General features: G+C 55.9%; 1 protein-coding gene across 1 annotated transcript in view; it reads left to right on the plus strand.

Moving 5' to 3' along the window:
- TECTA (tectorin alpha) overlaps positions 1 to 9,043 on the plus strand; it is a 58,588-nt gene extending 49,545 nt beyond the window's left edge. Inside the window, exons 15-23 of the mRNA XM_055132181.1 lie at positions 1,581 to 1,861; positions 3,078 to 3,188; positions 3,861 to 4,063; positions 4,973 to 5,136; positions 5,481 to 5,729; positions 7,235 to 7,397; positions 7,996 to 8,083; positions 8,252 to 8,368; positions 8,718 to 9,043. Of these exons, the coding sequence (XP_054988156.1) occupies positions 1,581 to 1,861; positions 3,078 to 3,188; positions 3,861 to 4,063; positions 4,973 to 5,136; positions 5,481 to 5,729; positions 7,235 to 7,397; positions 7,996 to 8,083; positions 8,252 to 8,368; positions 8,718 to 8,818 (1,477 nt within the window). The 3' untranslated portion in view covers positions 8,819 to 9,043. The remainder of the gene's footprint in view (positions 1 to 1,580; positions 1,862 to 3,077; positions 3,189 to 3,860; positions 4,064 to 4,972; positions 5,137 to 5,480; positions 5,730 to 7,234; positions 7,398 to 7,995; positions 8,084 to 8,251; positions 8,369 to 8,717) is intronic.
- Positions 9,044 to 20,578: the final 11,535 nt, after the last annotated feature.

Genomic DNA, 20,578 nt, shown 5'->3' on the forward strand with positions numbered 1-20,578 from the left:
TGGCGGTGGCCTCTGTTTAAAAAGAAAACGCCAAACCTGGGGTCCCCAGAGTCCCCACGACCCACACGGGGATATTGGAGGCCTGAGTCATTAAACTGCAGATGAAGGAGCCACACTGGGGGAAACTGAGGGACTTTCTCAGCTGAGCGGAAGACAGTGCCCAGGGCTGGGACGCCAAAGCCTTGTCCAGGTCCCTGCGGGCCCTGGGCAGCCCTGTGGGGGTGGGATGGGACCATTATGGGCGCTGGCTTAGGAGAAGGGCCTGCCCGCTTGGGTCTGTGGGCCTGGCCAAGGGCTGGGCTGGACTCACACAGGAAGACATGGATGGGGGCCCAGAAAGCCTTGTAAACTCAGACCTCGCCCAGGTGACTCACAGCTGAGAGGGAACTGGACGTCTTTCCTAAGGTGCTTGATTTGGGGCCCCTCCTGGCGGCTGAATACTGTGAATGTTTCGGGATCGACAGAAAGCTTCTCCTCTTGACCTTCAGAGGGGCTTGGGGGAGGGGGGCATCGAGGCAGTGCTCAGGGGCCATATGCCGTACTGGGGTTGGCCATGTGCAAGGCAAAGTGCCTTCCCTGCTGTCCTGTCCCTTGGGTCCAATCCTGGCAGTTCTTTGTGTGGTCACTGGCTCCACGCCCTGTGCTCTCATCTGCCACACATGAGTTAAACACCCGGGTGGGGGCAGGGTGCTCCTGCCTCGCCTTCCCCAGTGTAGCCCAAGTCAGACTCTCAGAAGGCAGGCAGTAACCTCCACCATCACCCCCTCCAGTCTCTTCCTTGAGGACGGGAGGGATAGCACAGCGGGTAGTGCTTTTGCCTTGCATGCAGCTGACCTGGGTTCAATCCCCGGCATCCCATGGGGTCCCCCGGGCGCCGCCAGGAGTAATTCCTGAGTGCAGAGCCAGGAGGAAATGCTGAGCATCACCGAGTGTGACCCCAGAAAAACAAAAAGTCTCTTCCTTGAAGTGGAGACTAGCGCAGAACGGTCGACACCGTGCTCCTGTCACCGGCAAGGCCAGGGCTGTGCGCCCTCTGCACGGCCACTGCTGCACCTCACGCACAGACAGCTCTGGGCGGGTGCTGCTGTGGGGCTTCCCTCGGAACTTCCGGCTCGGATTCCCTCCCCAGCCCCCTGCCCTCCCTAACCACTTCAGCCGGACTCGGACTCGAGACTTGAGCTTTTGGTCTCTGCCAAGCCGGGACTGGGCGAGGCTCCCGCTGTCCCGGTCAGCTCTCTCGTCGGCCTAATCGCCGATCAAGGGCAGCTCCTCAGTCTCTCCGCCGGCTCCCGGCAGTGCGTTCCCCGCGGGTGGGGGGTGGGTGACCGTCAGTCTCCGTAAATGCTTCGGTCAGTGTGAAGGCCAGTGGTCAGCCCCCTGACACCTGCCATTTGTCCAACTCACTGCTGCCCACCCCTCCTTTCATTTGGCCCTCCCTGTGCCCAGTGCTCCAACAGCGGTGACTGTCAGAGATGTGTTGTCCTAACTTTCCCGCAGTCCCCCCCCCCCCGCCTCCCCGCTCACTTCCGCCCGGCCCCGCTTCCCGGCCCCCGCCACGCCGACCCGACTCTCCCTTCCAGCTGCAATGAGCTCCAGTTCTCCCAGTACGCAGCCACGTGCGACAACGTGCACGTCCAGCGCATGCAGGGCGACGGGCACTGCCTGAAGCTCACCGACATGAAGGGCTTCTTCCAGCCCTGCTACGGGCTGCTCGACCCGCTGCCCTTCTACGAGTCCTGCTACCTGGACGGCTGCTACAACCACAGGAAGTTCCAGCTGTGCGGCTCGCTGGCCGCCTACGGGGAGTCCTGCCGCTCCTTCGGCATCCTCAGCACCGAGTGGATCGACAAGGAGAACTGCTGTAAGCGCCCGGCTGCGGGGGGGCGGGGGGGAGCGTGGGGAGCGGCAGGGGAGAGAGCGAGAGGGGCCTTTCCGGCTTGGGGGCGCGTGGGTCTGGTGACCCAGGAGACGGAGGGAGGAAGCCAGAGCTCCTGAGTGATCTCAGTTCCCAGACCCGCTCTCCGAGGCCCTGTACCCTGCACACGGCCCCGCTGGGAAGGGCTGGTGACAGGTGAGCGGGGCCGGGCCCCCGGGCTGCCTGGCGCGACAGGGACGCTGCATGAGAAGGGACGCTGGTGTTCTAATGCTCTGACGGGACTGCCCTTGGGCCCGTCACTCTGTTTGCCCGCAGTGTCAGTCAGGTGGAGGAGCAGGTGACACACCTGCACTGTCTCCTACACCCGGTTGTGTCCTGACCCGCAAGCGACCCCTGTCCCCTTCGTGCCGGGAGTCGGACCCCACCGTGCGCCCCGAGCCACCCAGTGGGCACTGCTCCGGGTTTCCCCCACCGCCTCGGCTGGCTGCCCTGCCCGGGGATGCTCAGCCCGGGCCCCGTGGCTCTCCTGGGACCAGCCAGCCCTGGGCAGCTCGAGGGTTTGCCCAGCGGCGCCAATGGGCAGTAGTTCACCCCTCCAGTGGACCATTTCAGGCTTTAAAAATTGGAGTTTGTTGGGGCCAGAGCGAGGCTGAGCACCAGGGAGAGTGTCACCTGGCACACGGTTGATGCAGCTCCATCCCTGGCACCCCTGGTGGTCCCCCAAGCCCACCGGGAGTGATCCCTGAGCACAGAGCCAGGAGTAAGCCCTGAGCATCACTGGGTGTGGCCCTCAAACACTGGGGCCAGCCCCAGGTGCCCAAGGGAATCCTGCCGGCCGGCCCCCACCCTGTGCAAGGCGTGCACTCCAGCCCCCCCACCCCGTTTCTGCTCTTGACTAATACTGCGAGTGGCAGCAGGAAGGCGCAGGGTGCCGGGAGTCTGAGAGGGGAGCTGGTGCCCGCCAGGGAGAGCCGAGGGTCTGGAGGCGTGGGTGGGGCAGGGCAGTCGTGCTCTCAGCAATGGTGTTTGGGGGGTCTGTGCCTTCCCCTCACCACCTGCCGTGTGGGACACAGGGGAGGCCCTGACTGGCCTCCGTGATCGGGCCTGTCCGGAGGGCCCCCCGCTGACCCCCTGGGCCTGGCTGCTCCTCACGGCGCTGGTGGGAAGGTCGGTGTGTGGGCGTCTGTGTTCTCCTCTTTAGCAGGAGTGGTCGAAGACCCCTGCGTGGGGGCAGACTGTCCCAACCGGACGTGCGAGCTGGACAATGGAGGCGAGCTGTGTGGCTGCATGGAGCCGCCGCCCTACGCCAACAGTGAGTGCCCGGCGGGGTGGGAGAGACCCTCCAGGGACACGGCTGTCCTGCATGGCGGCACCCACGTGCACCCGGACACGGGTAGCAGCAGCCCCAGGTCCGACAGCGTTCGTGGGGGCCTTGGGTTTATGTGCACCGTGGCCCGTGGCCCTGTCCCCACCTGACCCCTCTGTGCTGTGCCGGGCGTGGCACCAGCTGCTGTGGGCCTGCAGGGGCCCACCCAGCGTCCCCCGTGAGCCTCGCTGGATGGGTGGATGCGACACCCCAGGCTCCCCCAGCACTGCCCGTGTCTCTGCCCCCAGAGACGGGCACCAACTGTGTCATGGGCCTCACGGCAAGACCTCCTGGCTCCTCTGAGTCGTGGCCCGAGGTTCTGCTCTCAGGCCGGGGGAAGCCTTCCCAGGTGCCCCCCTGAGCCAGCTGCCATCCCGAGTTTGTGGGATGCCAGGAAAGGCCGGGGTGCAGGGAAGGACAGACACTTTGTTGGCATTTTTACCTTTGCCCAGGCCCCGGCTACTGTCTTGAGTGGGTCTGTCCACTCCCAGGGGCCCCTCTGGGCCTCACGAGGGCGAGCACCCGCCTTGGCCAAAGCGTGCCGGGAGCCTCTCCTGGAGCGGAGGCCGCGGGAAGGAGTCTGCCTGGCCCAGTCACCTTCCCGTGCTGCCCCCGCAGACTCGCACGACATCATCGACGCGGAGGTGACGTGCAAGGCGGCGCAGATGGAGGTGTCCATCTCCAAGTGCAAGCTCTTCCAGCTGGGCTTCGAGCGGGAGGGCGTGCGGGTCAACGACAGGCAGTGCTCGGGCATCGAGGGCGAGGACTTCATCTCCTTCCAGATCAACAACACCAAAGGGAACTGCGGCAACATGGTGCAGGTGAGGGCCGACCGTGCGGGGCGCCGTGCCAGGAGCCCTCACAGACCGCCCGTGGGCCGCCAGCTTCAGCCTGGGGAAGCTAGCGGAGGTGACTCGGTGGTAGAGCACTTCCCTTTCATGCACCGGGGCCTGGGTTCGAGCCCCGGCACTGCAGGCATACAGAAGCGTTGGGTGTGGAGGGTTAAGCCACCAGAGCATGTACACGTGTGTGGCCTCTGTGCTCGTGTCACCTCCCCCCTTACGCCTCTCCTGGTTTGCTTGCTGGTAAACGCAGCCGGGTTCCGGATTCCCAGGGGCGCACGGTGCCTGGGTCGGCTGCGGAAACACCGCAGTGGCCCAAGGCTGCTGTTGGGTGACCCGGTCTGCGCGGGCCCCGTGCCTGGAGGGCTTGGCGCTCAGGCCAGCCTGTGTGGTGGGCGCCGGAGTCGGACGGTGCGGGGGATCAAACCCGGGTTCCCGCAGCCCTGGCCAGGGGGGCCCCCTTCCTGTTGTCCTCAGTTGATGAGAGGACAGTGGCATCTGGGCAGGAGGGGGACGTGTGTCTGTTCGCCCGGCCACTGCGTGGGGCTGCCAGGCCGGGATTGGCTGTGCTCTTCAGGGGCGTGGAGGAGGATTTCTCACTGGGTCGTGTAAGGCTTCATTCCGTGCCCGTCTCAGTTCTGGGGAAAGCAGGGGCTGGCTGGAGAGAGAGTTTGGCGGGACGTGAGGCCCCCTCCGTGGGCAGTCAGGGTGTGGCCTGGAGTGCCCCAGACGCCGAGTACCCTCTTTCCTCACCCTGGCAAACAGCACGCCTGCTCCATGCTGATCCACACCAGCTTCGGGGTGCAGGCAGGAGGGAGGGAAGGGGGCCGGTTCTCCCCTCCCGCGCCCCGCAGCAGGAATGCTCTCTGCCCTGCCTTTGCCCGACAGTCCAACGGCACGCACATCATGTACAAAAACACAATCTGGATCGAAAGTGCCAACAACACCGGCAACATCATCACCAGGGACCGGACGATCAACGTGGAGTTTTCGTGCGCTTACGAGCTGGACATCAAGATCTCCTTGGACTCCGTTGTGAAGCCCATGCTCAGGTGAGCTCCCGGGCACCTTCCCCCGCTCTGCCTCTCCCCGGCGGGGAAGGTCCATGTCGCCACACACCCAGCGATTTTGTCTCTGAAGCACCCGAGGAGAAGAATCGGTATTTTCTGAGCCCGAGTGCCTCAGCACAGCGTGTTCCGCTAGGATGGAAACATTCTCTGACTCCCCATATGGTCCCTGGAAATGTGGCCGGGGAATTGCAATTCTCATTTTGTTTCATTCAAATCTGATTTAACCGACATGGGTCTAGTGGGCGTCCGGTTGGACAGCCCGAGAGCAGAAGGGGTGGGCCCTGGAAGCTCCCCCCGCCCCGCCCTCACGCTGGTCTCCCTCCCAGCGTCATCAACCTCACGGTGCCAACGCAAGAGGGCAGCTTCACTACCAAGATGGCGCTCTACAAGAACGCCTCCTACAAGCATCCCTACCGCCAGGGCGAGGTGGTGCTGACCACGCGGGACGTGCTTTACGTGGGGGTCTTCGTGGTGGGCGCCGACGCCACCCATCTCATCCTCACGCTGAACAAGTGCTACGCCACCCCCTCCCGAGACAGCAACGACAAGCTGCGCTACTTCATCATCGAAGGCGGGTGAGTGCTGGCCCGGCCCCGAGAGCCGTGGGAAGGGCGTCCCCCTCCGTCCTGGAGGCAGGGGGCTGAGCTGCCTCGAGTCACACAGCGGCGGGGGGAGGGGGGAACAGGGCTGAGCGCTCGGGGCTTTCACGCGCCATGCTCCGTGTCCTGCCCGCTCGGTGTCTGGGTTTGCGGGAGGTGAGCGGCATGTGTCCACACCCCTAACTGCCCTCAGTGGGGCTTGGCCTCCTCGGTCACTGAGAGAACAAACGCAAAGACCACAGACCCAGCAATGCTGAAAATCACAGGGAGGAAAGCACTGGCTCTGTCAAGCATGATTTAAATATATGTATACATAGATACAGTTTTATTACATACATAATTTATGTAGAAACACACGTACTGGCTTCAAGTGTAAAGTTCAATGATTTTTCTTGAATTTACAGAGGAATGCAGTCATCACTATGATCTAATTTTGGGACAATTTCGATCACCCCGATCCAATAATTCTTAAACGATGGCATTAATCTAAATTCTTTTTCTGTGGGAAGTGGTGGATGTGATTCCAAACCAGCCAAGGCAAAACAAAGAACCGCAAATATCTGATGGTCACAAAACCAAACCACAGGAGGGGGGAGGTTTCAGGGATGGTCTTTGGAGGTGGGGGGGGGTCCCACTATCCAGATCTTCCCCCCAACCCTAGATTTGCATGCACAGTGCTGGCACAGGGACGTTCCCCTCCTAACCCCACTCTGGGCCTCGTGGGGGCGCACGGCTCACCATCTGGCCCTCTGTTGATGGGCGGCTGCTTCTCCTGGCGCAGAGATGTTGCCTCTGGTCCGGCTGTTTCAGGGGAGACAGATTCAGACCCGGGTTTCACGGGGGAGGGGGCTCGGCCGGCCACCGACTGCATCCTCGCCCCTTTTGGAGGACTCACAAAGGCATGCGGGTGCCAAGCCAAGTTGAGTTTCCGAGACCGTGGCCCTGCAGACTAATTACAAAACTTAATAGGTGTGGGAACGCTGGGGATGACTTCCATTTTCCATTTTCCTTATCACTAAGCTCCTTAATCCCTGGTGCAGGGAGCGTCAGAGGCGTCACCGCTTTACCGAATGTTTCAAGGAAACGTATGGCGGGCTCGGAGAGGGCAGCCCCTGAAGGATGATTTAGAACAGCTGCCCCGGTGCTGGGGGTGCTCCCCCCTCCCCGGGGGGAAATTGCCGAAAAGAGGGTGGCATGGGTGTGGGGGTCTCTGGGGAGGAGAGGCGGAGTGGGGAGGGACCCCCTCCCAGGCTGCATCATGCGGGGGACTTCCCGACAGGGTTGGAAGGTGAAGCGGCGTCTGTCACATTGGTATTAGCCCAGGCGTTGGCGGGGGGCGGGAGGAGGAGAACTGGCAGCCCGGGGAGATGGAGGGTTGCTGGCTGCTCGTCCCGGGTGTGGTCTGATGCCTCCAGAGGCGCCCTGGCCGAGCGCTGGCCTCCGGGGCCGGGAAGGGGTAAGCCCGCTTGCTTTCCAAACAGCTGCCAGAACATTAAGGACAACACCATCGGCATCGAGGAGAACGGGGTCTCCCTGACCTGTCGTTTCCACGTCACCGTCTTCAAGTTCATTGGGGACTATGACGAGGTGCACCTGCACTGCGCCGTCTCCCTCTGCGACTCGGAGAAGTACTCCTGCAAGATCGTAAGTGCGGGGCCGGGGCCACAGCGCAGCGGGGAGGGCACTCGCCTCGCACGCGGCCAACCCGGGTTCAACTCCCAGCATCCCATATGGTCCCCCAAGCACTGCCAGGCACAGAGCCAGGAGTAACCCCTGTGCATTGCTGGATGTGACCCAGAAAGCAAAAAAAAAAAAAAAAGAGAAAGAAAAGAGCAGAGCCAGGGGTGCAGTGCAGGGTGGGGCATGCAGTGCAGCCTAGCACGGGCCCAACCTCCCGGCCCAAAACAACCCACACCCTGAATGACGTCCTACGGGAACTCGGGCTGAGGCCACGGAGCCAGTGTCTAGAATATCCCGGCTCTGTGCTTGCCCACGCCTGCAGGGCCGGGCGCTGTGGGTCTCAAGAGGAGACGCAGGGCGTTTCAGCCTACCAGGGAGAAGCCGTTTCTTTCTGCCCACAGAGCCCGCGTCCCCGCCATCTCCCCGATGGAGACCGCCCTGGTTCTGAGTAACCGGAGCCGCCGTGGTGCTCTGGGCGCCGGCCACGGGCTCCTTGCTCGCAGACGGGAACGTGGGGGAGAGCAGCTGTGTGAAAACCTCCCTCTGGTGTTCTGTCTTGCAGAACTGCCCCCAGAATTCCAGGGCTGCCGCGGAGCCCAGCAAAGAACCCAAGGAGCAGATCATTTCGGTGGGACCTATTCGGAGAAAAAGTACGTGTGGCCCCGGCTTGGGTCACTCACGGGTGGGGCTCCTGGCGCGTCCGGTTCCCAGAGGACACCTTCCCATGGACTCCCAGGAGCCAGGGCGCCGGGCTCCTCCCACTGTCCTCCCCGGAGGCCTGGCCGGCAGCCGTCTGACCCCCGCGACCCCCGCCCTAGGGCTGGACTGGTGTGAGGACAACGGCGGCTGCGAGCAGATCTGCACGAGCCGGCTGGACGGGCCTCTGTGCAGCTGCGTGACCGGGGCGCTGCAGGAGGACGGCCGCAGCTGCCGAGGTGCGTGTCCCCTGGCCGGCCGGCGGCCGCAGCAACAGTCTCGGATGCCACTGGGGGTCACCTTCTGTTTGTTTCGCTTAGAGGCGGCAGGTGGCGGGGGTGGGGGTGGGCCCGGCAGCAGCCGAAGGAAGCCTGGGAGCCTCTGGCCTGCACGATGCTGATTTTGAAATCCAGCTCTGCGGCCACCAGGCCTGGCCGGCTTGCCCCGAGCCTCCTCGGCCGGGGCTCCCGGGGGCCTCGCAGGGAGAGGTCTCTTAGCCGGGATTCACAGCCATCTGGGGTGGGCGGCCTGAGACAATCCCCCCAGCCCCCGACTCCCGGCCCACTCACTCTGCCCCTCCCCCCGCAGCCTCTAATTCCTCCACCGACCTCCACGTGTGGACGCTGCTGCTCGTCGTGACCCAGCTCTCGCTGTGGCGTCTTGTCAGTGAACCAGGCGTGGCCTCCTAGTCCCCTCACGGCCGCTCTGTGACGTGCCGTCGTCTCCGTCCTCCGGTCCCGTAGGCTAAAGGTGTGTGCCCGTAGGTCAGCGCCTGCCTCTGACCGGCGGCAGACCGGGCACAGGTGCCACCACAGGCTGCCGAGAGCCACGTGCGGGAGGCACAGCTCTGGCCTGACGAGCACCCCCAGCCGTGTGGCGAGACACTCGGGCTCACGGGAGAACCAGGGCGGGGGTGGGGGAGCCCTGGGCGGGCGCCTCGCCAGAGAGGGGCCTCCTCGAGCAGCCAGACCCAGACGCGGGGAAGGGAGGGCACAGCCGGCCCTGAGGGGCCTTACGCTGCCTGGCACCGGCTGGCCGCAGGCTCGGGGTGGCCCATGGCCTTAGCCCAGCCCCTTCTCTTTTATAAAAATCAACCAAATCGTTTTTAATGTGTTTTATGCTTCAATAAACGTTGTGTTTCAAGTATTGTCCCTGCTTGGCGCCTGGCATCATTCTCCCCGCCATAGTTTGCAGGGGGAGCAGCCGGTTTACCGGCACTGCCAGGTGGACAGGCCTGCCTGAAGGTCAAACCCATGGTTCATTCACAAGTTGTTGGGGGATTTGTGCATTTTTCTGGGAACTCCGGGAAGCTGAGCTCCTTGGCCTGCTGCTCTCACATACGCTGCCCCCTTGCCCCCCTGGGGCGCCCACCTGACTCGGCAGGGGAAGGACAGCAAGGGACAGGAAAGCACAGAGCGGGGGCTGGAGCAGTATACAGAGGGTAGGGCATTTGCCTTACACGTCGCTGATCCGGGCTCGATCCCCGGCATCCCATAGGGCCCCCCAAGCACTGCCAGGAGTAACTTCTGTGACCCAAAAAGCCAAAAAAGAAAGAAAAAAAGCACAAAGCCTTGTAATGGCAGCTGGCAAGGAAACATCCACGTGAAGTCACGGAAGGAAGTGAGTAACAGGTGTGCCTCAGACACGGGAGACTCTTCCCCTGGCTCTGAATGATGTCTGGGTCAAAGAGAAATAACACTTGCCTGGATGGGTGGAGATGAAGGATGGGAAGGGCAGCCGCCAGGAGGAAGGACGCGCAGACGAGGGCAGTGCAGCAGAGGCCGCGTGAATCAACAGGTTTCTAACTGTATCCCTTAAGAAACTAGAAAAGAAAAAGCAGAAGTGATAAAATTAGAACAGAAATAAACAAGCACCTCCCCCGTCACACACACACACCACCATATGCAAAGATCCATGACACCAAGAACTGGTTTGAATGGATTTCTGGTCCTCAATAAATATGGTGACCCCCCCTGCTGGCCTCCCTCGGAGGGACAGAGGGGGGAAGCCCCTGTGAACACAGGCAGCGTTAAGGAGGGGAGTGAAGGGGCTGGAGCGATAGCACAGCGGGTAGGGCGTTTGCCTTGCATGCGGCTGACCCGGGTTCAATTCCCAGCATCCCATATGGTCCCCTGAGCACCGCCAGGAGTAATTCCTGAGTGCAGAGCCAGGAGTAACTCTGTGCATTGCCAGGTGTGACCCAAAAAGCAAAAAAAAAAGAAAAAGAGGGGAGTGAAATATATAAGCCGACCGGGTAACACAAAGAAACGGGGGCTTCCCTAGGAGGAAACGAAGGCATTGGTTCGAATTCTGGCTCCCAACTGTACAGGAACTAAGACAGTGTCGTACTGGAGCAAGAACAGCGTAAGGGTCAGTGAGATAACCCAGAACCACCCCTCCCCACGCACACAGCTGTCTTGTCCATAATGCAGGGCCCTAAACCATCCACAACAACATGCAGGAGAGTGAGACTCGCTCGCCATTTAACACAATGCACAAAAAAGAAACTCAAGTGGACTCAAGATGGGTGCTCAGGCTGCAAACTGAAATATGTGGAAGGGTGGGCTGGAGAGAGCCCGGGGCTGAAGGGCTTGCCTCAATCCTGGGCAGTCTTTGGCCCCTCCGACATGGATAGGTCTGACCCCTGGGCACTGCTGGGTGTGGACCCAAGACAAAATAGAGCAGACCCATCTCCAGGATCAAGGCTAGGTAGGACGCTGTAAGGCCTCCAATCACGGTGGGTTTAGACATTCCACTTCAACGGCAGGGCTGGAGCGATAGTGTAGCGGGTAGGGTGTTTGCCTTGCATGAGGCTGACCCGGGTTCAATTTCTTCGCCTCTCTCAGAGAGCCCAGCAAGCTACCGAGAGTATCTCACCCACACAGCAGAGCCTGGAAAGCTACCAGTGGCGTATTTAATATGCCAAAACCAGTAACAACAAGTCTCACAATGGAGACGTTACTGATGCCCACTTGAGCAAATCGATGAGCAACGGGATGACAGTTACAGTGACAGTGACTTCAACGGCAAGGCAAGGAAAGCAAGATACACAAGGGGGGCCCCCGACCAATGAAAGAGCTTAGACGAGGTGACGAGGCAGCCCAGCAGGGGGAGAAGACACTTGCCTAGCAGACAGAGGGTTAACGTCCAAAATATTAGGAAAACAAACAATGCAATTTAAAAAGACAAGCTAAAGACCTGAACACACACTTGTCGAGAGAGAACACACAGATGGCTCAAAGATACATTAAGGAGAAAAAAAAAAAAAAGCTCACCATCACTTATCATTTGGGAACTGCAAATCACAACCAGACTGAAATATCACTTCCCGTTGGTAAGAATGCTTCCATATTAAATATTTATGTACTGGGAATGTGTCGGGGAGGGCATGGCAGAGGGAGGACGGGCTGTTGGTGGAATAGAAATCAGCGCAGCTGCTCGGGAGAAGGGTAGAGAGACCCCAATGATCCCACAACGCTACTCCCGGGCGTTCATCCAACGGCTCCGAACACATCCATTCAGAAGGGGATGTGCGCCCCGATGTTCACAGCAGCTCAGTTAGCAAGGCGCAAACAGGGAGCTGGCCGGAACGCCCCTTGACAGGTGAGCGCCAAAGCAGCTGTGCCCGCGCGTCCCGCCCTGCCCCTGCAAGAGGTGGCTGTGCCTTTTGGGACAGAACAGCTGGATCTAAGAAACACTGGAACTGAAAGGCAACAACCCATTTCCTCCTAGACGCACCGTGAATGACTAAAGCAAGGGCACAGCAAGCACCAAGCTTCGAGACGCCTTGAGAAGGGGGTTGGTGGGGCTGGAGTGATAGCACGGCGGGTAGGGCGTTTGCCTTGCACGGAGCCGACCTGGATTCGATCCCCAGCATCCCATAGGGTCCCCCGAGCACCGCCAGGAGTAATTCCTGAGGGCAGAGCCAGGAGTAAACCCTGTGCATCACTAGGTGTGTCCCCAAAAGAAGAAAATAAAAGGGGGGTTGGCAGAGGGGCCCGTGGCAGGTACTGGAACGCTGGCAGCAGGAGCAGGGGCCGTCACAAGAGCCCCAAGGCCTACACCGACAGTCTACCCCCCAGAGAGGAAATACTTGCCTCATCACCGAGATTGCCTGGAACCGACGTTGGAGAGTGCGTCAAGCCCTCCTCGGCACTGTGTGGACGGGCCCCTCCCACATCAGCCCTCCTCCCTCCTGTCCACGTACCATTCAGTGAGCTAGTGGCCCACTCTCGGCCTGGCAGCTTCTCTTCAGGAAATCCCAGACAGGCGCCTTCCCTGCCAATCACGCCACTCACCCCAAGGACAGAAGCCCAGAGGTCAGGCTTAGCCACGGCTAGCAAGGAAGGTAGCTGGGAGTCTTCGTGATGGGCACCTGTCTGCTATCAAAAGCAGCAAGCTCAGGGGGGCTGGCGTTTCCAAGCGCGGGATCCGGAGCTTGACGGGTGTTAGGGCTGTTGCTCGAGATCCTGTCTGTCCCCCACACTCCAGCCCGCTTCACTCTGTCCGGCCACTAGCGAGAGCATGAAACCTCACCCTAAACCCCCAGCCACAGGAATTAAGCAATTATCCCAAGATAATCATGCAGGTTTGGACTGGAGCGATAGCACAGCAGGTAGGGTGTTTGCCTTGCACGCGGCCGACCCGGGTTCGATTCCTCCATCCCTCTCGGCAGAGCCTGGCAAGCTCCCCGTGGTGTATCCGATATGCCAAAAACAGTAACAACGAGTCTCACAATGGAGACGCTACTGGTGCCCGCTCGAGCAAATCGATGAGCAACAGGACGACAGTGCTACAGTGCTAATCACGCAGGCTTAGGGAAATAAAGAATCCTCCCTAATTCTGAATGACTTCAACATCTCCCCTACTCAGAACCTTTCCTGGACATCCAGGGGTGCTTCCCGCCTGGATTTCCCCCAGTTCTGTTGGGAGACTGAAGGGGCATTTCGGCACCCTGAGCCCCCGTGAGCTAGAGCAGGACCAGGACAAAGAAAATCAAACAGCACCCTCTAGTGTTTCGTCTTGGTTTCTGCAGACAGCCCGACTGTGCATGGTACCACCACCACCACCCCCCAATCAAAACATGAATTCCCACCCCCCTCCTCAGAACCTCAGACGCAGAACATTACCAGAATATCGCTTTTGAGAACACATCAAATGCCAAGGACGTTTTCTGGAGAAGAGTGTGAGATTTATTTTTATGCGCACAGTAAGCATCATTCCAGGAAAATAACCAGTTCTTGGCACCCCATGCAAATTTTGCCCTTAATATCTATTTCTTTCACATGTTGACAGAAATAGCTGTCGCGAAAAATTAAGTATCTCTTTAGAAAGTTGGGAAATAAACAATGCGATCAAGAAAAACCCATGAAATATTTAGAGGTCTTTCTTTTCCCCCCCAGCAGCCTGCAAAATCCTTCCCTATCCATCTGAGGTGTAGCACCAGTAACTCTGCTCTGCCCCGCTGGTTGATGGTTTAATTATGTGTGCTGAAATACGATTCTCATCTAAGACACCATCTCCATGGCAGGGGACAACATCTCTCTCTCTTCGGCGAGAGATAAAATACAAAAGAGTCGTCGTTCCATGAAGAAGCCGGCAGTCAGATTCCGTTTGTTAAGAAACCCAACGGCGGAAGATGGCTGACTGTACATGCTGGTGTGTGTTTCTTTGCGCACGGCCTCGGGGGGAGCTTGGCTGTATTCATTAGTGTAAAATACTGATTGTGAAATATTCTGGAAACGAGGGCCTTGTCATCAGGGGGAATGACAGTGTGCCTTATGCTCACACAGCATCTTTGAAGGCCAGCATTTTTCCTATTTGTCTTTACATGTTCACATGTTCACTCCTCGGTCAGGCTGCGTCTGGCAGAAAAGCGTTCAACTGGAGTTATCTCACACGTGTCACTGAACATGAACTCTAGGAAAACAGAAAGCCAACCTCCTCTACGTGCCATGAGGGGCTTGGTCATGTTCATGTAGAAAATTTTAGGGAGGGACCTTAGATGGTCCAGACCATATATTTGACGAGAAGTTATAATGTTTTATTACTTTAGGTAATAAAAACTCATTGCATTGAATCAACTCAGAATTCATATTTTTAAATTCAAAGATAAATATGAGAATGTGTGCGATTAAGTTAATAATAGTTTTTTTAAGAAGCAGAAACCATAGTTCCTGGTGCACACAGTTGGCCTATGGGAGATCTGGGGTCCATTCCTGGTGCTGAGGGCTCCCCAGTTCCACTGACAGTGACCCCCCCAAGCACTGTGCTGGGAGTAGGACCCTGAGGACCTCTGGGTGTGGCCTCTCACCCCTACCCAAAAATACACTTAAAAAAACACCAATAATTTTCACCTAGGATACTGAAAAATGAGGGGTAGGCCCTCAGTATGAATGTTAAGAGACAAAAGAGAAAACTCCTGATGCTGAATCTTAAAATTTGATCTTTACCTCTTTAGTAGCTCTCCACTGAAACATGGAAACCCTTAGCCAAAGCTCATTATGGTTTCTCCTAGGTTGGAAGGTGCTGGGAGTCTACTGTTGAAATTTCATTTGCCTTCAGCTCTGAGATTCTCAAAAAAAAAAAATCTGTGTTCTTCTGTGTCAACTTGTCTAGTTTTTTTTTTTCTAGAATACCCAAAACCCGAGAGAAAAGAAATTCTGAGGTTTTTCTTATGAAAAAAAAAATGGTCCGCTCAAACTGATCTCAAAGAAAATTTCATTAAAGCACATGAAAGGGGCTGGAGCAATAGCACAGCAGGTAGGGTGTTTGCTTTGCACGTGGCCAACCCGGGTTCTAATACCAGCATCCCATATGGTCCCCTGAGCACCGCCAGGAGTAATTCCTGAGGGCAAAGCCAGGAGTAACCCCTGTGCATGGCTGGGTGTGACCCAAAAAGAAAAAAAAAAAAAAAAAAAAAAGCACATGAAATAGAGCACCAGGCAAATACAAATACTGGAGAGCAGAAGAAAAAGGGAAGTTCTCATCCTGAAAATATCAATGTTTGTTTTCTTTGCTGCTGTTGTTCTATGCAGCATCATTTACGGAATCCAACTCCCTTTAAAAGTAATTTAGAAAAGAACATATGTGTCGCTCTATTTTTGTACATCCTTCAAAGCTGTACCTTAGTGGGAAATGTAAACTCATAAGCCAAACATAAATTCCAAGAATGGCACCGACTTCAAACAGAGCCTGGAGACTTCCTTTGCCCTAAAGTTGCAAATGCCGCAGAAATTGAGAGCCAGACTCACTGCAACCCAGAGGCTGACTGCACATCTCCGTGCCACGGCGGAGGGAGCATCTACCCCCAGGCCTCACCGTGGCGTTAGTCTCTGAGACTTGGCTTGCTGGTCCCGATTCTCTGCAATCGGTTGGAACTGAGAAACGGTTTTCCAAGAGAAACCTGTGGTTGGCTAACTCTGAATAGAGGTCGCTGAGACTTGCTTTTTTAAGACCCGAAATAACCTCATTTGCCAGATCTGTTATTTGTCTTTGCAGCCATTATTTTCTGCTGACAACCCCAGCAATCCTGTGTACAGTTACTTCTCAGCTTGACAGATGGAGAAATGGTCTAAAGGCTTGGGAGCTTGCCTCAGAGGAACTCTGATTTCACAGACTACCCGGGATTTGAAAAGATCATGCAAAGGCTCTTGGGTATCCCAGTGAAGAAAAGGCCAACCCTGGATAGTATCATGTGAATGGGCACCCAGGGCTGACCAGCCCATCAGATACTCTGCCACTCTGGGGAAGGGACAGACATGTTATTGTTCATCAGAAAAAAAATTTAAAAATAATTTTAGACGTTTAGGGGCTAGAGAGATAGCACAGGAATTAAGACAGTTAAGATAGTAAAAGCCTATAGTGATAAATGAAAATGAGCATAGTCCCTGCCCTCAAAGAATTTATAGGGTGTGTGTGTGTGTGTGTTTGAGAGAGAGAGAGAGAGAGAGAGAGAGAGAGAGAAAGAAAGAGAGAGGATGGGAGAGAAAGAAAGAGTGAGGAGGGGGTGGGCGAGGGAAACTGTGGAAATTGGTGGTGGGAAATGTACAGTGGTGAAGGGATGGGTGTTGGAACATTGTATTACTGAAACCCAAGCATGAACAACTTTGTAAATGTGTATCTCACTGTGATTTGGAATACACACACACACACATATATACACATACACTCACACATATATATGTGTATATATATAATTTGCCTGCATGGGAGAGCCTGGAAAATTCCCTGTGGTATATTCATATGCCAAAACCAGTAACAATGATGGGTCTTATTCCCCTGACCCTGAAAGAGCCTCCATTGCAGCACCGTTGGGAAGGACTTGTAAAGAGAGGCTGCTAAAATCTCAAGGCTGGGATGAATGGAGATGTTACTGAGACCGCTCGAGAAAATCGATGATCAATAGGATGATGATGATGATGATGATGATATATATAATTCATAGGTTAGCAGAGCAACTATGAACCTAGTGACTCATAAACAACGAAACAGACTGACAAATACCATCACTCTGGGGAAAATTTCTATGGAAAAAAGCAACAGAGAATGGGCAGGTACCCTCCAATGCAAGGTCCCTCCAGCTTCTCACGGGAGATCATTCCTGCTGAGACTGGAAGGGAAAGAGGAGGTCAAGCGTGGAACATTCTAGACTGGAATGAGCTAACACTGGCGAGGCAGGAGGGGTCCTCGTCAGCCACAAGAAGGTGTCTGAATGAAGGTAGGAGGAAGAGGGGCATCATCCAGCTGTGCCTCTGCGGCCGGGAGGCAGGACGAGAGTCAGTCAGTGCTTGACCTGGGCTCAGTGTCTGACACCGCATGGCCTCTGCTGGCCAAATGGCACCACATCCTCAGCCCTAGCCCTGAACCACCAGCCGGGACGCTGCCACCCAGGGCCCTCTGAGCACCCAATGGATGCCTGTTCCCTACACCCCCAAAATACTGTTTCCTTACAAGAAGACAACCCAACGCCCCAATAAGAACTGTGGTGAGGAGCTGAGCAGACACGTCTCCAAAAAAGACACGCGAATCATCAACAGGCAATAGGAAACAACCGTTCCTCGCTTATCGTCATGGGAACGCAAACAAAGCAACAATGAGATGCCACCTCCCAGCAGTGAGAGTAACAGTGAGAGAAAAGAGCAGAGATATTGGGGGGGAAGGAACCCTCACCCACTGCTGCTGGGAACGTCTCTTAAAAAAACAAACAAACTACACAATATGGAGACGGCTCCAAAGAGTAAAATTACCAGATGACCCAGCGGTTCCAAGCCTGACATCTCATCCACGAACACCAAACGCTTCGTCTGTAAAGGCACATCGTGCCCAAGGTAGCTCTGCTCACAAGAGTCGAGGCAGGGAAACTGCCCAAGCAGCCAGCAACAGATGAGAGCAGAGAAGCTGTGGTCGAGAGACATAACGGAACGCTCCTCAGCTCCGGGCAAAGACGGAATCATGCCTTCTGCAGTAACGTGGGTACAACTACCAGGGGGTCAGGGCAAGGGAAATCAGGAGGAGGGCAACACCAGGTGACCCCGCTACACCTCATATGTGCGACATAAAAGCAGCATCTCGTGACACCCCCCAGGACTGTGAATCCAGAACTGAGATGATCAAGCAGGAGGAAATGGGTCTGTCCAGGGCCGAGACAGCAGGACAGCTGTGGAGGGCCTTGGGCATGTAAGTAGTGGCTCGGGGGCGGTGATTTTGTACATCGTGAGCATGAGCGGAATCACCAGGTCACCTCCAGTACAAAGTGACAACCTCATCTTTTAGAGGCAGTTGAGTGCAGCAGCAAGAGTGACAAGAGGCTGGATTCCCATGACAGCCCTACCCTTCCACCTACCCCAGCCCGGAGGGGCCACTCGTCATCCCCATCACTGGCCGTTGATGACACATCATCATCTCCTGGTCTCCAGGATGGAAGGCACCGTTTGTTCTCCAAGAGTTAGACATTTATAATGATGCGCATCCACCAAGGAGCTGCCCTAGTCATGCCGTGTTCTGCCCATTCCCGCCTGCTATTGAGATTTACAAATGATTCCAAATAGGACGAGGAGGACCGCGTTGGGGGGAGAGAGGGAGAGAAGCGGGAACACAGATGATGGCATCGGGGCCGGCTTCGAGCTGGCTAGTGCCCAGGGTGAGAGGCGAGAGGGACAGTTGGCCAGGAGCTAAGTTAGGACGAACTCGTGGAACTCAGTCAGATATCCAACATCAAGAGAGGAACCAAAAACATTTCCTCCATGAATAACTGGATGAAAGATGATGTCATTTACTGAGATGAAAATAAAAACCTTAGTGAGAATATCATTCCCGGGAGAAAAATTAAATATTCCGTTCCACTGCATCCTTGGAGAGCTGGCCCGGGGGCATCCGGGAGAGTGGTCAGTATGAGTGACAGCGACAGTAGAAGCTTGTCTCAGGGAGCAGGGGCTGTCCAGGGGGACCCAAGGAGAGGTGTGCATATGAGAGAGAGCTATAGTAGAAGCTGCCTGTCTACCTCGCTGGGTTGATGACCAACCACACACAGGCATCACATGCAGTTACACAGCCTCTCCTTGGTTATCTGTGAGTCTGAGCCACATGCAGTGAAGCCTGGGGTTCTCCGGGCTGTGTTCAGAGGGACCGTGGTGCCAGGGACCAGAGCCAGCACTCAGGCTTACTGAGCCATCATCTCCCTCTCTCCGGGAGGGCATCGAGAGGAAATGAGGGGCTTGCGGGGGCCTGAACAAGCTAGTCAGAGCTTCGGGGTTAGAGACAAAGAAGTTCCCGGAGAAAGCAGAAACATGGCCAGAGCAGACGAAGGAGCACTCAAGAGGAAGCACGACCTGCAAAGCTATTTCACGCAGGCTGGGGCTGAGATCTCAGACAGGTCATTCTATCCTTCTGAGCAGTGTAAAAACCCATACCATAGGCCAAAATCACCTCTCCCCGCTGGCTGCTCAGAGCACTAAGGGAAATGACAAACGTACTCACTTAGCACAGAACCAGAGGCCGCCCAGTGTGTAAACAGCTGGTCTCACTTTGATCTTTTTTTTTTATCCCAGTGTCCAGAGTTACGTCAGTCCTGCCGTGGTGTCGGGACAGGAACAGAGAACGGTGTCTCCACCAATGCCGAGCAAGCCGGCTCTCGCTATGTCCCCGTTCCATATCCATACGACAAGTCCCGGGAAAGGTTTAAGAACGAAGCCCTCTTTGTTATGAAACCAAATTCTCCAGTGTGAGAATATACCAGGAATTCTCTACAAGCCTGTCTCACTTGTCCGGCTTCCCCTGATATGAGTGGCTGCCCGGGAAAGTGTCTGGGTGCCCCCCCATCACCCCAATTAATTTTAACTGCAACCAAAGAAGGGGTGAAATCAGCAAGGCTTCAACATCTTAAAAATACCAGGCCACTTACTGTAAAAGCTTTCAGAGAATCTCCTGGGAATGTTCTCAAAAAAGCTCGCTGGTGCGTCTGAATGCTTAAGTGCTGCTTTAAGCACTTAAGGGATAATTGTCAGGCATGCGGGCTCTCCAAAAAGGCACGAGGAATCATAAGCTGTTAAAACAGTGAAGCATTAATGAAAAGAAAAGGCGGAGCCTTCATTTATTAAAAATTATGTAAACACACTCATTTCAGGCCCATCATTATTGCACTTGGATTTTGCGACGTGTTATCAGCATGTGGACTATAAGAAAATGTGTTTCTTAGCCAGCATCTTAAAACTAGCAGTGTCTTCAAAATGCCGATACCCTCAAAGTCCTATTAAGATTAGCTGCATTGATAATGGTTTGAGCCTGTGAAAATCCAACCCATGAGAGTGTAAAGACATCTTCGAAGTTCACAAGAAAGAACCCAAGAAGGAACTGAACAACTGTTCTCCCCACGGGCTCCAAACTGGATGCTTGGAATTTGCCTCCAATTATTTAAAAAGACGCCACCTCAAACCTCCTATAGGGAGCAGATGGCTTTATAAGCAAAAACAAAACAAAAAACACAGGCGGAGCTCTAAAAAGGGGGGTTATTGCTGTGTAGTGTTTTTCCAGTGACTGGCATTCGTGGCTAGACAGTCATGAAAGCACGCTCAAAGTGGGCATTTCAACCCAAATCTGCGTTGGCACCAGCACACACGGGTTCTGGAGCTGCCACGGTCACTTGCCCTCCCCCCACTACTCTCTCCTGTGCCCCCTCTCATACCTCACGATAGTAACAAACAGAAATAACCCCAGAATTGCATCCTTTAAAAGTAATCGGGGATTAAAAGAGTAAAATTACAAGATAGTACACAGAATCAGATGTTCTTGGCACGTCATAAAGTTCTACCTAAGTTCTATGAAGGGCCACAATTTGGTTGTAAGCTCCCTAGAAGACAAAGCAAAAGTCACTGCTTGCTTTTGCTTCGAGGTTACGCCCGGCGCTGCCCAGGGCTTACTCCTGGCTCTGCACCCAGACATCCCTCCTGGCA

Source organism: Sorex araneus, chromosome 3 (assembly GCF_027595985.1).
Source record: "Sorex araneus isolate mSorAra2 chromosome 3, mSorAra2.pri, whole genome shotgun sequence".
NCBI lineage: Eukaryota > Metazoa > Chordata > Mammalia > Eulipotyphla > Soricidae > Sorex > Sorex araneus.